This window comes from Hypanus sabinus, chromosome 1 (genome assembly GCF_030144855.1).
Source record: "Hypanus sabinus isolate sHypSab1 chromosome 1, sHypSab1.hap1, whole genome shotgun sequence".
Lineage (NCBI taxonomy): Eukaryota > Metazoa > Chordata > Chondrichthyes > Myliobatiformes > Dasyatidae > Hypanus > Hypanus sabinus.
In genome coordinates this window covers 63074260-63087178 of record NC_082706.1, presented here as the reverse complement: position 1 = coordinate 63087178, position 12919 = coordinate 63074260, and the positions used below count along the sequence as shown (strand labels likewise).

The 12919-nt window shown below is 42.6% G+C and overlaps 1 protein-coding gene across 3 annotated transcripts in view; it reads left to right on the top strand.

The window, feature by feature from the left end:
* Positions 1 to 12919, top strand: part of tmem65 (transmembrane protein 65) — a 108958-nt gene that overhangs the window by 50035 nt on the left and 46004 nt on the right. For all 3 annotated transcript variants that reach the window (XM_059970455.1, XM_059970448.1, XM_059970462.1), the window contains 2 exons: positions 3646 to 3700; positions 6837 to 6879. In XM_059970455.1, coding sequence (XP_059826438.1) covers positions 3646 to 3700; positions 6837 to 6879 — 98 coding nt within the window. The remainder of the gene's footprint in view (positions 1 to 3645; positions 3701 to 6836; positions 6880 to 12919) is intronic.

Here is a 12919-nt window from a genome sequence, read left to right as displayed (position 1 = left end):
ATTATAATCAATGTCGATTAATAACTCAATTTAGATGGCCAGCAAATGGTATAAAATATTTAGGTATAAAAAACTTATACAAATTAAATTACTTACCACTTTTGAAAAAAATTCAGGAAGATCTTGAAAAATGGATGGCATTACCAATAACATTAGTAGGTAGAGTAAATACTATAAAAATGAATATATTCCCTAGATTACAATATTTATTTCAATCATTACCAATACAATTACCCCAGAAGTTTTTTCAAGAGTTAAACAAATATGTGAGGAAATTCCTCTGGAAAGGTAAGATGTCAAGAATATCGTTGGAAAAATTGACATGGAAATTTGATTTAGGAGGATTACAACTTCCAAATTTTAAGAATTATTATAAAGCAAATCAACTTAGATTTATTGCATCTTTTTTCGAGAAAGATAAACCGGCATGGATTAGAATAGAATTAGATAAAATAGGAGAAAACGTACCAGAAGATTTTATATACAAATGGGAATCTAAATGGATACGGGAAAAGAAAGAATCTCCTATATTAAAACATTTGATTGATTTATGGAATAAGATAAATGTTGATGATGAGATTAAAAAATCTTTATTAGCAAACAGATCTTTAATTCAAAATAGACTTATTCCTTTCACAATGGACAATCAACTTTTATATAATTGGATTCAAAATGGGATTAGATATATAGGGAATTGTTTTGAAGGAGGTATATTAATGTCATTTGATCAATTAAAGAATAAATATAAAATATCAAATAACACTTTATTTTGTTACTTTCAATTAAGGGCTTATTTAAGAGAAAAATTAGGTCAAACAATGTTATTGCCGAAATCTAATGAAATAGAAATTTTAATTCAAAAAGGAAATATTAAAAAATTTATATCTTGTATGTATAATTTGATTCAAAGACAGGCAATTAAACAAGGAGTCCATAAGTCAAGACAAAAATGGGAAAGTGATTTGAATATTAAAATTGAAGAAACAAATTGGTCAAGACTATGTCTTGATAGTATGACAAATACAATAAATGTTCGGTTAAGATTAGTGCAGTATAATTTTCTACATCAATTATATATTACACCACAAAAAATAAAAAAATTAAATCCAAATTTATCGGATCAGTGTTTCCGATGTAACCAGGAAACTGGTACTTTTTTACATTCGACATGGTCTTGCTCTAAAATTCAACCTTTTTGGACAAATTTAAGACTTTTACTGGAACAAATTACAGGAACACAATTTCCTCATAATCCAATATTATTTTTACTAGGTGATATTGAAGGGATAAAACCGAAACTCAAACTAAATAAGTATCAGAAAGAATTTATAAAAATTGCACTGGCAGTAGCCAAAAAAGCTATTGCAGTTACTTGGAAATCGGATACACATTTAAGTATAGACTCTTGGAAGAAAGAAATCTATGGCTATATTCTATTAGAAAAAATTACTTATAATTTAAGAGATAAATATGAAACATTTCTGAAAATTTGGAGCCCTTATTTACAAAAGATAGGATTAAATATATAGATGCTCTGAAGATGAAACAATTGGTTATTAGGGGAAAGAAGTAAATATACATATTAAAGTTATTACGAATTCCATGGAACATGTGGAGATCTTCCAACAACCAGGCATTCTTTTTTTCTTTCTTTTTTTTTCTATAGGGCAGTCAGGGGGGAGGGGTTAAGGGGAGGGGGTAAGGGTTATATACATTGTTTTTTCATACTTCACTTTGTAACCACTTAAAAATGCAATAAAAAAAAGTTAAAAAAAAAATACTCAAGGTGAGGCCTCCCCAGTGCCTTATAAAGCCTCAGCATCACTTCCCTGCTCTTGTATTCTAGACCTCTTGAAATGAATGCTAACACTGCATTTGCCTTCCTCACCACCAACACTGCCTGCAAGTTCATCTTTAGATGTTCTGCACTAAAGCTTCTGAAAAAGCATTTCAGGATGTATATTGTATACATTTCTCTGACATTAGATTGGACCTTTAAACCTTTAAACTCCCAAGTCCCTTTGCATCTCAGATTTTTTGATTTTCTCCGTTTAGAAAATCGTCTTCACATTTATTTCTTTTACAAAAGTGCATTTTCTAACATTGTATTTCATTTGCCATTTTCTTGCCCATCTAATCTGTCTGTCCTTCTGCAGCTTACCTGTTTCCTTAACACTACCTGCCTCTCCTCCAATCTTTGTACCATCTGCAAACTTGGCAACAAAACCATCTATTCTATCATCTAAATCATTGACATGGAGCTTAAAAACAAGTGATTCCGACACTGACCCCTGTGAAATACCACTAGTCACTGGTAGCCAACCAGAAAAGGATCCTTTTATTTCTACTCACTGCCTGCTACCAATCAGCCAGTGCTCTAACCAGTGCCAGTAACTTTCCTGTAATACCATGGGCTCTTAACTTGGTAAAGAGCCTCACGTGTGGCACCTTGTCAAAGGCCTTTTGAAAGTCCAAATATACAAAATCCACTGCATCCCCTTTATCCATCTTACATGAAACCACCTCAAAGAATTCCGACAGGTTCGTTAGACAAGATGTTCCTTTAAGGAAATGATGCTGACTTTATCTTGTCCTGTATCTCCAAGTACTCCATCACCTTATCCTTAACAATCGACTCCAATATCTTCCCAACTACTGAGGTTAGGCTAACTGGTCTATAATTTCCTTTCTGCTGCCTTTCTCCTTTCTTAAAGAATGGAATGACATTTGCAGTTTTCCAGTCCTCTGGCACCGTGCCAGAGTCCAATGATTTTTGAAAGATCATTATTAATGCCTCCATAATCTGTGCTGCTACCTCTTTCAGAACCCTAGGGTGCAGTTCCTCTGGTCCAGGTGCCTTATGTGCCCTTAAGTCTTTTAGCTCTTTGAGCACCTTCTCCCTTGTATTAGAAACTGCACTCACTTCTCTTTCCTCACACCCTTCAACATCTGGCACACTGCTAGTATCTTCCATAGTGAAGTCTGGTGCAAAATAGTCATTTAGTTCATCTGCCGTCTCCTTGTCCCCGTTATTATTCCTCTGGCCTCATTTTCTAGTGGTCCTATATCCATTCTCACCTCTTTTATTTTTACATATTTGAAAAAGCTTTTACTATTCACTTTGATATTGTTTGCTAGCTTGCTGTCATATTGCATCTTTTCTCTCCTAATGATTCTTTTAGTTACTCTCTAGTTTTTTTTAAGCTTCCCAATCCTCTGTCTTCCTGCTGATTTTTGCTTTGTTGTATACCCGCTCTTTTGCTTTTACATTAGCTTTCACTTCAAATTATGGCAAATTATTTTAATTAAGTTGTAACAATGATAAAATTAGTCCATAGTTCCTTTGAGTTCTGTGAAGGTTGAATTCATAAGCTGGTTATATTTTGCCAGAAGAAGTTAGTGTTGTTTTGGGCTAAAATTTGTGCAAAGAAAGTAAGATTTTTGAATCAGTACTTGAATTCCAGTTGCATTCCTTGTTAAGATGTAAAAGCCTGCAGCAAAGAATACAATTACGTATTTTGTTCGGGGAGACAATATATGTTAGCAGTCGTAAAATGTTTGTCTAAAGAAAGCAGCTGTGGGGGTTCACAATTGTGCTTGCTTTAGTCATTTTCATGCAACGTTACTTGATGTTCTGTTTTCCAGGGAACGCAAATCGAGTTGTCCATTGGGGTTATTTTCGGAATTTCTACAATGGCAGGTGAGCATTGCTGAATTGGATTTAATCCAAATAAATTGTACATGATCTGGATCTGTTTTTCTTTGTGGCATAGGAGAAGGCCAAACACTACACTGGCTCATGGAGATCCCACTATCCCACTCATTTCCATGTATCTATTCTCAAAATTCTAAAGTTCAAAATAAATATATTGTCAAAGCAAATATATGTCATTTTCTTGCAGGCATTCAGATTAGAACAAAGAAATACAGTAGAATCAATGAAAAACTACTCACAAAGACTGACAAACAATCCATGTGCAAATACAAAGATAATAAAAATAAATCGATAGGCAACTAAATGTTGAGAACATGAGTTGTAGAGTCCTTGAAATTTTGTTCTTGAACCTGGCAGTATGTTTCCATCAATACCTCTGACCATCAAGAAACAATTAACCTTAAAATCTGCATGCAATTGGAAACCAAAACCTAGACAGCACCAGAAGTCAGAATTGAATACAAGTAGCTTGTGATGTGAAAGAGCAGCTATACTGGGCTTCCAGTACTTTCTGTTTCAGACGTGTACATTCACGTTGAAACTTATCGATCCCAAAAGAATGCGCAAGTTACTTCTGGCAAAAAAAGTGCATTCCTGAAATGGTTACAGAAAAGGGATAAAATTTATGTTTGAAGTCTGCGGGCTGTTGTATGACTGGATTGGAAACTATTTATGATCACGAGATTCTGCAGTTGCTGGAAAACTTGAGCAACGCACACATTGCTGGAGGAACTCAGCAGGTCGAGGTAATAAATAGTCAACCTTTTGGGCCAAGGCTCTTCATCAGGACTGGAAATGAAGGGGAAAGAAGTCAGGAAATAAGAAGATGGGGGGAGGGGAAGGAGCAGAACAGGCCAGTGATTGGTGTGACCAGTGAGGGGGAATGAAGTAGGAAGCTGGGAGTTGATAGGTGGAGGAAATAGTGCTATGGAAGAAAGAATCTGAAAGGAGAGGACAGTATATAATGGGAGAAAGTGAAGGAGAAAGGGCACCAAAGGGAAATGATAGACAGAGGAGGAGAAGAGAAGACATGAGAGGAGAATGGGAGAGAAGTGGGAGGGGTGAGAAATTGCCAGGTATTAGAGAAGTCGCTGGGTGATGGAGGAGTCAGACGTAATGAGGTGATGCTCCCTCACCCTGAGCGTAGCCTCACCGTGGTAGTAGAAGTAGCCATAGAGTAACAGGTTGGGATGGGACCAGGAAGTCAAATTGAAGTGGAACGCTACTGGGAAATACTGCCTTTTGTGGAGGACGGAGTGAAGATGCTCAATGAAATGGCATTCTAATCTATATCTGGTCTCTACTGAGTCCGTTAGTGTCATCTACTGTATCCGATACACCCTCTATGCTGATTAGATCCGTTCCTTTCCGTTCCAGATGAAAAGCTGACTGTTCCCCTTCATAGATGCTGCCTGACCTGCTGAGTTCCTCAGCTCTTTGTGTGTTACTCAACTATTTATGAAACTTTTGCATCTACCATGTGTTTTAAAAAAATATATATTCTTCTCCTTTGTTTATTTTGGATCCACCTGAACCTGTGTCTTGTTATAACACAACTATGTAGGCACCTGTGCATTGATGTTGGAGTTTATGCACTTCAGTTGACTATGTTGTATAGTGTAAACAACAATTACCTGAAAAGTTCACAATATTGGCCAAAGGTTTGTGACAAGCACAGTAGTTGCCTCATGAATGTATGTAGTTGGATGGGACTGTTGTATTTTGTGTCAGGACTCATTACAAAACCTGCAGCTGTGATATTATTACCCGGAATTCTTACTGCGAAGCATACACATGTTTAAACAGAGCTCCCAAGGCAGCTATAATAGAAGAGAAAAGTTCAAAGTAATCATCGTACTATTCATCACTGTATACTACCTTGAAATTCATCTACTTGCAGGCATTTAGAGGGAAAACAGTGGAATTTACAATAAAAACAAGTCATAAACGACCAGTGTGCAAAAGAAGTCAAATTGTGCAAATAAAAAAAAAATTGTGAACGGAAGTTGTAGGGTCCTTGAAAGTGAGTCTGTTGGTTGAAGAGTCACTTCAGAGTTGTGGTGAGTGAAGCATGGATGGTGGGTGCTTGATGGCTGCTCAGACGCTGTCTTGTGGCAGTGCTCTGTGTAAATGTGCGGAGGGCTTTGCCTGTGATGGGCAGGGCTGTATCCACCACTTTCTGTAGTCTTCTGTGTTCTTTGGCATTGGTGTTTCTGTATCAGACCACAATGTAACTAATTAGGATGTGCATCTATAGAAGTTTGTCAAAGGTTTTGGTGACATGCCAAATATATAGAAAGTGGAGGTGCTGTCATGCTGGTCTCAGGACAGATGACATTGCTAAGGATTTTAAAACTGCTGATACTGTTCACCTCTAATCCCCTAATTAGCTCTGGCTCCTGGACCTCTTCCTCCTGCAGCCAATAATGAGCTCTTTGGTTTTTCTGACTGAGTGAGAGATTGTTGTGTCGCCATTCAACCAGATTTTCAATCTCCCTCTTAAATGCTGATCCATCGCCACCCTTGCTTCTGCCAACAGCAGTGGCGTCATTAGCAAACTTGAATATGAATATGGCTAACCTTACAGTCATTAGCAGGGCTAAACTCGTAGCTTTGAGCTGCACCTGTGCTAATGGAGATTGCGGAGAAGATGTTGCCAATCCATACTAACTGGAGTCTGCAAGTGAAAAAGATTGAGGATCCAATTGCACAAGGAGGTATAGAGGCCTTTGATTTGGAGCTTATTGATTAGCTTCAAGGGGATGCTTGTGTTGAATGCTGAGCTGTAGTCAATGATGTATGATGTTTGCATCTTCATTGTTCAGATATTCCATGGCTGAGTGAAAAGCCAATGATATGGCATCTGCTGTTTACCTGGTGTAGCAAGATCCAGGTCACTCCGCAGACAGAGTTGATGTGCTTCATAACCAGCCTCTTAAAGCACTTCATTACAATGGATGTGCAATGCCTGTACCTTAAGGTTTTTCCTCAAGTAAACAAATCAAGATAGAAAATATAACTGGGAAGTTTAATTATTTTATAGAGCAGAGTATGTTTGTTAAATTTTCCTTCATACTGCTGCTGTTATTTCAACGGATTCTTTCTTTTTCTTTAAACACAGCTGCAGCACTGGGTAACCTTGTGTCTGATGTAGCTGGCCTAGGGTGAGTATACCTTACGAACTGGCATCATTGTAAATATGATGAATCTAAATTCAATAAAATTAAGAATTCAGTTAATACTAAATTCAGAACATCAGAAGGCATGGGATCCAGGGAAGTTTGTCCAGGTGGATTCAGAATTGGCTTGCCTGGAGAAAACAGAGGATCATGGTGGAGGGAGTACATTCGGGTTGGAGGGTTGTGACTAGTGGGACTAGTGGTGTCCCACAAGGATCTGTTCTGGGACCTCTATTTTTTGTGATTTTTATTAACGACCTGGACGTGGGGGTAGAAGGGTGGGTTGGAAGTTTGCAGACAACACAAAGGTTGGTGGTGTTGTAGATTGTGTAGAGGATTGTCGAAGATTGCAGAGAGACATTGATAGGATGCAGAAGTGGGCTGAGAAGTGGCAGATGGAGTTCAACCCAGAGAAATGTGAGGTGGTACACTTTGGAAGGACAAACTCCAAGGCAGAGTACAAAGTAAATGGCAGGATACTTGGGAGTGTGGAGGAGCAGAGGGATCTGGAAGTACACGTCCACAGATCCCTGAAAGTTGCCTCACAAGTAGATAGGGTAGTTAAGAAAACTTATGGAATGTTAGCTTTCATAAGTTGAGGGATAGAATTTAAGAGTTGTGGGGTAATGATGCAGCTCTATAAAACTGGAAGGTTGTTTACTCAGAGCGGTTGGTGTGTGGAATGCACTCCATGAGTCAGTGGTAGAGACAGATAAACTAGTGAAATTTAAAAGACTACCAGACAGGTATATGGAGGAATTTAAGGTGGGAAATTATATGGGAGTCAGAGTTTAAGTGTTGGCACAACATTGTGAGCCCAAAGGCCTATACTTGCTGTACTAATCTATGTTCTAAGTTTTTTCTTGGCTTGAAATGATTCTTCTATAGCATTGCATGTGACTCGAAGAAAGAAACGCAACTTGGGGCACAGTGTTTTCTCAGTTCAATGCAACTAATAATTAGAATGGGGTTTAACATCACTGACATGTCATGAAATTTGTTGTTTTGCACATTGCAATACAAAAAAAACTATAAATTTCCGTAAGAAGTCCACTGAGTGGCCACTTTAATAGGTACACCTATACACCTTCGCGCTAATGCAAATACCTAATCAACCAATTGTGTAGGAGCAACTCAATGCGAAACGCATGAAGACACAGTCAAGAGCTTCAGTTCTTGTTCAGACCAAACATCAGAATGGGGAAGAAATGTGATCGAAGTGACTTTGACCGTGAAATGATTGTTGACGCCTGACAGGTGGTTTGAAACTGCTGATCTCATGGGATTTTCATGCACAACAATCTTTAGAATTTATAGAGAATTGTGCAAAAAAAAAAATAACATCCAACCTTGTGGGTGAAAGCCCTTTGTTAATGAGAGGGAGTGGCCAGACTGGTTGACAGGAAGGTGACGGTAACTGAAAGAAGTAAGCGTTATAACAGTGGTGTGCAGAAGACAACACACCAAAACTCGCCTGATGAGTTCCTGCAGCATCTTCTGTATGAACCTTGCACTGGAAGACCATCACATTCACACTGTGCCTATTTTATTAGGTACAGGAGGTACCTGGTAAAGAGGCCACTGAGTGCATTTACCTAGTCGCCCTTTATCTGAAAACCTCTGAAATCCAAATTTTTATTTGAGCGCTGACGTACTGTCATAACTGGAGAATTCCACAAGTCGCTGATGCGCGTGTCTAAGAAGCGACCTCACACATATGATGAACAGAAGTTAGTTACAAATAGAAAAATACTGCATAAAGAGAAAATGAAGATCTCAGTCCTGTTTTGAAGGAATGAATTTGTCAGTGTCAGAGTGAACATTTGCTACTTAATACTATGTAGTTGTAAAGGTGGTGGAAACGTGGACTGATGGAGCAACGTCTGCACTACAGGGCTACTTTGATAATACACAATGGAGGATGGTCAGAGAGGCTGCTCTGTGTGGCAACTATGTTAACATAGGGGGGAATATGTGGATGCTGTGACCAGCTACACAGAGGAGTATACTGGAGATGTTACCAACATGAAATATATCAGGTCAGAAATGAGAAGCCATGGCTTCCTGCAGAGATCTGTGTCAGATTGAGGGACCGTGACACTCCATGGTTTACTGTGGAGATCTGTGTCTGATTGAGGGACCGTGACACTCCATGGCTTACTGTGGAGATCTGTGTCAGGCTGAGGGACCGTGACACTCCATGGTTTACTGTGGAGATCTGTGTCAGGCTGAGGGACCGTGACACTCCATGGCTTACTGTGGAGATCTGTGTCAGGCTGAGGGACCGTGACACTCCATGGTTTACTGTGGAGATCTGTGCCTGATTGAGGGACCGTGACACTCCATGGCTTACTGTGGAGATCTGTGTCAGGCTGAGGGACCGTGACACTCCATGGTTTACTGTGGAGATCTGTGTCTGATTGAGGGACCGTGACACTCCATGGTTTACTGTGGAGATCTGTGTCTGATTGAGGGACCGTGACACTCCATGGCTTCCTGCGGAGATCTGTGTCAGATTGAGGGACCGTGACACTCCATGGCTTACTGTGGAGATCTGTGTCTGATTGAGGGACCCTGACACTCCATGGCTTACTGTGGAGATCTGTGTCTGATTGAGGGACCTTGACACTCCATGGTTTACTGTGGAGATCTGTGCCTGATTGAGGGACCGTGACACTCCATGGCTTACTGTGGAGATCTGTGTCAGGCTGAGGGACCGTGACACTACATGGTTTACTGTGGAGATCTGTGTCAGGCTGAGGGACCGTGACACTCCATGGTTTACTGTGGAGATCTGTGTCTGATTGAGGGACCGTGACACTCCATGGCTTCCTGCGGAGATCTGTGTCTGATTGAGGGACACTCCATGGTTTACTGTGGAGATCTGTATTGGGCTGTGGGACCGTGACACTCCATGGTTTACTGTGGAGATCTGTGTCAGGCTGAGGGACCGTGACACTCCATGGTTTACTGTGGAGATCTGTGTCTGATTGAGGGACCGTGACACTCCATGGTTTACTGTGGAGATCTGTGTCTGATTGAGGGACCGTGACACTCCATGGTTTACTATGGAGATCTGTATTGGGCTGAGGGACCGTGACACTCCACGGCTTCCTGCGGAGATCTGTGTCAGGCTGAGGGACCGTGACACTCCATGGTTTACTGTGGAGATCTGTGTCTGATTGAGGGACCGTGACACTCCATGGCTTCCTGCGGAGATCTGTGACAGGCTGAGGGACCGTGACACTCCATGGCTTCCTGCGGAGATCTGTGTCAGGCTGAGGGACCGTGACACTCCATGGTTTACTGTGGAGATCTGTGTCTGATTGAGGGACCATGACACTCCATGGCTTCCTGCGGAGATCTGTGTCAGATTGAGGGACCGTGACACTCCATGGTTTACTGTGGAGATCTGTGTCTGATTGAGGGACAGTGACACTCCATGGCTTACTGTGGAGATCTGTGTCTGATTGAGGGACCGTGACACTCCATGGCTTACTGTGGAGATCTGTATTGGGCTGTGGGACCGTGACACTCCATGGTTTACTGTGGAGATCTGTGTCAGGCTGAGGGACCGTGACACTCCATGGTTTACTGTGGAGATCTGTGTCTGATTGAGGGACCGTGACACTCCATGGTTTACTGTGGAGATCTGTGTCTGATTGAGGGACCGTGACACTCCATGGCTTCCTGTGGAGATCTGTGTCAGATTGAGGGACCGTGACACTCCATGGTTTACTGTGGAGATCTGTATTGGGCTGAGGGACCGTGACACTCCATGGCTTCCTGCGGAGATCTGTGTCTGATTGAGGGACCGTGACACTCCATGGCTTACTGTGGAGATCTGTGTCTGATTGAGGGACCGTGACACTCCATGGCTTCCTGTGGAGATCTGTGTCAGATTGAGGGACCGTGACACTCCATGGTTTACTGTGGAGATCTGTATTGGGCTGATGGACCGTGACACTCCATGGTTTACTGTGGAGATCTGTGTCTGATTGAGGGACCGTGACACTCCATGGCTTACTGTGGAGATCTGTGTCTGATTGAGGGACAGTGACACTCCATGGTTTACTGTGGAGATCTGTGTCAGGCTGAGGGACCGTGACACTCCATGGCTTACTGTGGAGATCTGTGTCAGATTGAGGGACCGTGACACTCCATGGTTTACTGTGGAGATCTGTGTCTGATTGAGGGACCGTGACACTCCATGGTTTACTGTGGAGATCTGTGTCTGATTGAGGGACCGTGACACTACATGGTTTACTGTGGAGATCTGTGTCTGACTGAGGGACCGTGACACTCCATGGCTTACTGTGGAGATCTGTGTCTGATTGAGGGACCGTGACACTACATGGTTTACTGTGGAGATCTGTGTCTGACTGAGGGACAATGACACTCCATGGCTTCCTGCGGAGATCTGTGTCTGATTGAGGGACCGTGACACTACATGGTTTACTGTGGAGATCTGTGTCAGGCTGAGGGACCGTGACACTCCATGGTTTACTGTGGAGATCTGTATTGGGCTGTGGGACCGTGACACTCCATGGTTTACTGTGGAGATCTGTGTCTGATTGAGGGACCGTGACACTACATGGTTTACTGTGGAGATCTGTGTCAGGCTGAGGGACCGTGACACTCCATGGTTTACTGTGGAGATCTGTATTGGGCTGTGGGACCGTGACACTCCATGGCTTCCTGCGGAGATCTGTGTCAGATTGAGGGACCGTGACACTCCATGGCTTCCTGCGGAGATCTGTGTCAGATTGAGGGACCGTGACACTCCATGGCTTCCTGCGGAGATCTGTGTCAGATTGAGGGACCGTGACACTCCATGGCTTCCTGCGGAGATCTGTGTCAGATTGAGGGACCGTGACACTCCATGGCTTCCTGCGGAGATCTGTGTCAGATTGAGGGACCGTGACACTCCATGGCTTACTGTGGAGATCTGTGTCTGATTGAGGGACCTTGACACTCCATGGTTTACTGTGGAGATCTGTATTGGGCTGCGGGACCGTGACACTCCATGGCTTACTGTGGAGATCTGTGTCTGATTGAGGGACAGTGACACTCCATGGTTTACTGTGGAGATCTGTGTCAGATTGAGGGACCGTGACACTCCATGGCTTACTGTTGAGATCTGTGTCAGATTGAGGGACCGTGACACTCCATGGCTTACTGTGGAGATCTGTATTGGGCTGAGGGACCGTGACACTCCTTGGCTTACTGTGGAGATCTGTGTCTGATTGAGGGACCGTGACACTACATGGTTTACTGTGGAGATCTGTGTCTGACTGAGGGACAATGACACTCCATGGCTTCCTGCGGAGATCTGTGTCTGATTGAGGGACCGTGACACTACATGGTTTACTGTGGAGATCTGTGTCAGGCTGAGGGACCGTGACACTCCATGGTTTACTGTGGAGATCTGTATTGGGCTGTGGGACCGTGACACTCCATGGCTTACTGTGGAGATCTGTGTCTGATTGAGGGACCGTGACACTCCATGGTTTACTGTGGAGATCTGTATTGGGCTGTTGGACCGTGACACTCCATGGCTTCCTGCAGAGATCTGTGTCAGATTGAGGGACTGTGACACTCCATGGCTTCCTGCGGAGATCTGTGTCAGATTGAGGGACCGTGACACTCCATGGCTTCCTGCGGAGATCTGTGTCAGATTGAGGGACCGTGACACTCCATGGCTTCCTGCGGAGATCTGTGTCAGATTGAGGGACCGTGACACTCCATGGCTTACTGTGGAGATCTGTGTCTGATTGAGGGACCGTGACACTCCATGGCTTACTGTGGAGATCTGTATTGGGCTGCGGGACCGTGACACTCCATGGCTTACTGTGGAGATCTGTGTCTGATTGAGGGACAGTGACACTCCATGGTTTACTGTGGAGATCTGTATTGGGCTGAGGGACCGTGACACTCCTTGGCTTACTGTGGAGATCTGTGTCTGATTGAGGGACAGTGACACTCCATGGTTTACTGTGGAGATCTGTGTCAGGTTGACGGACCA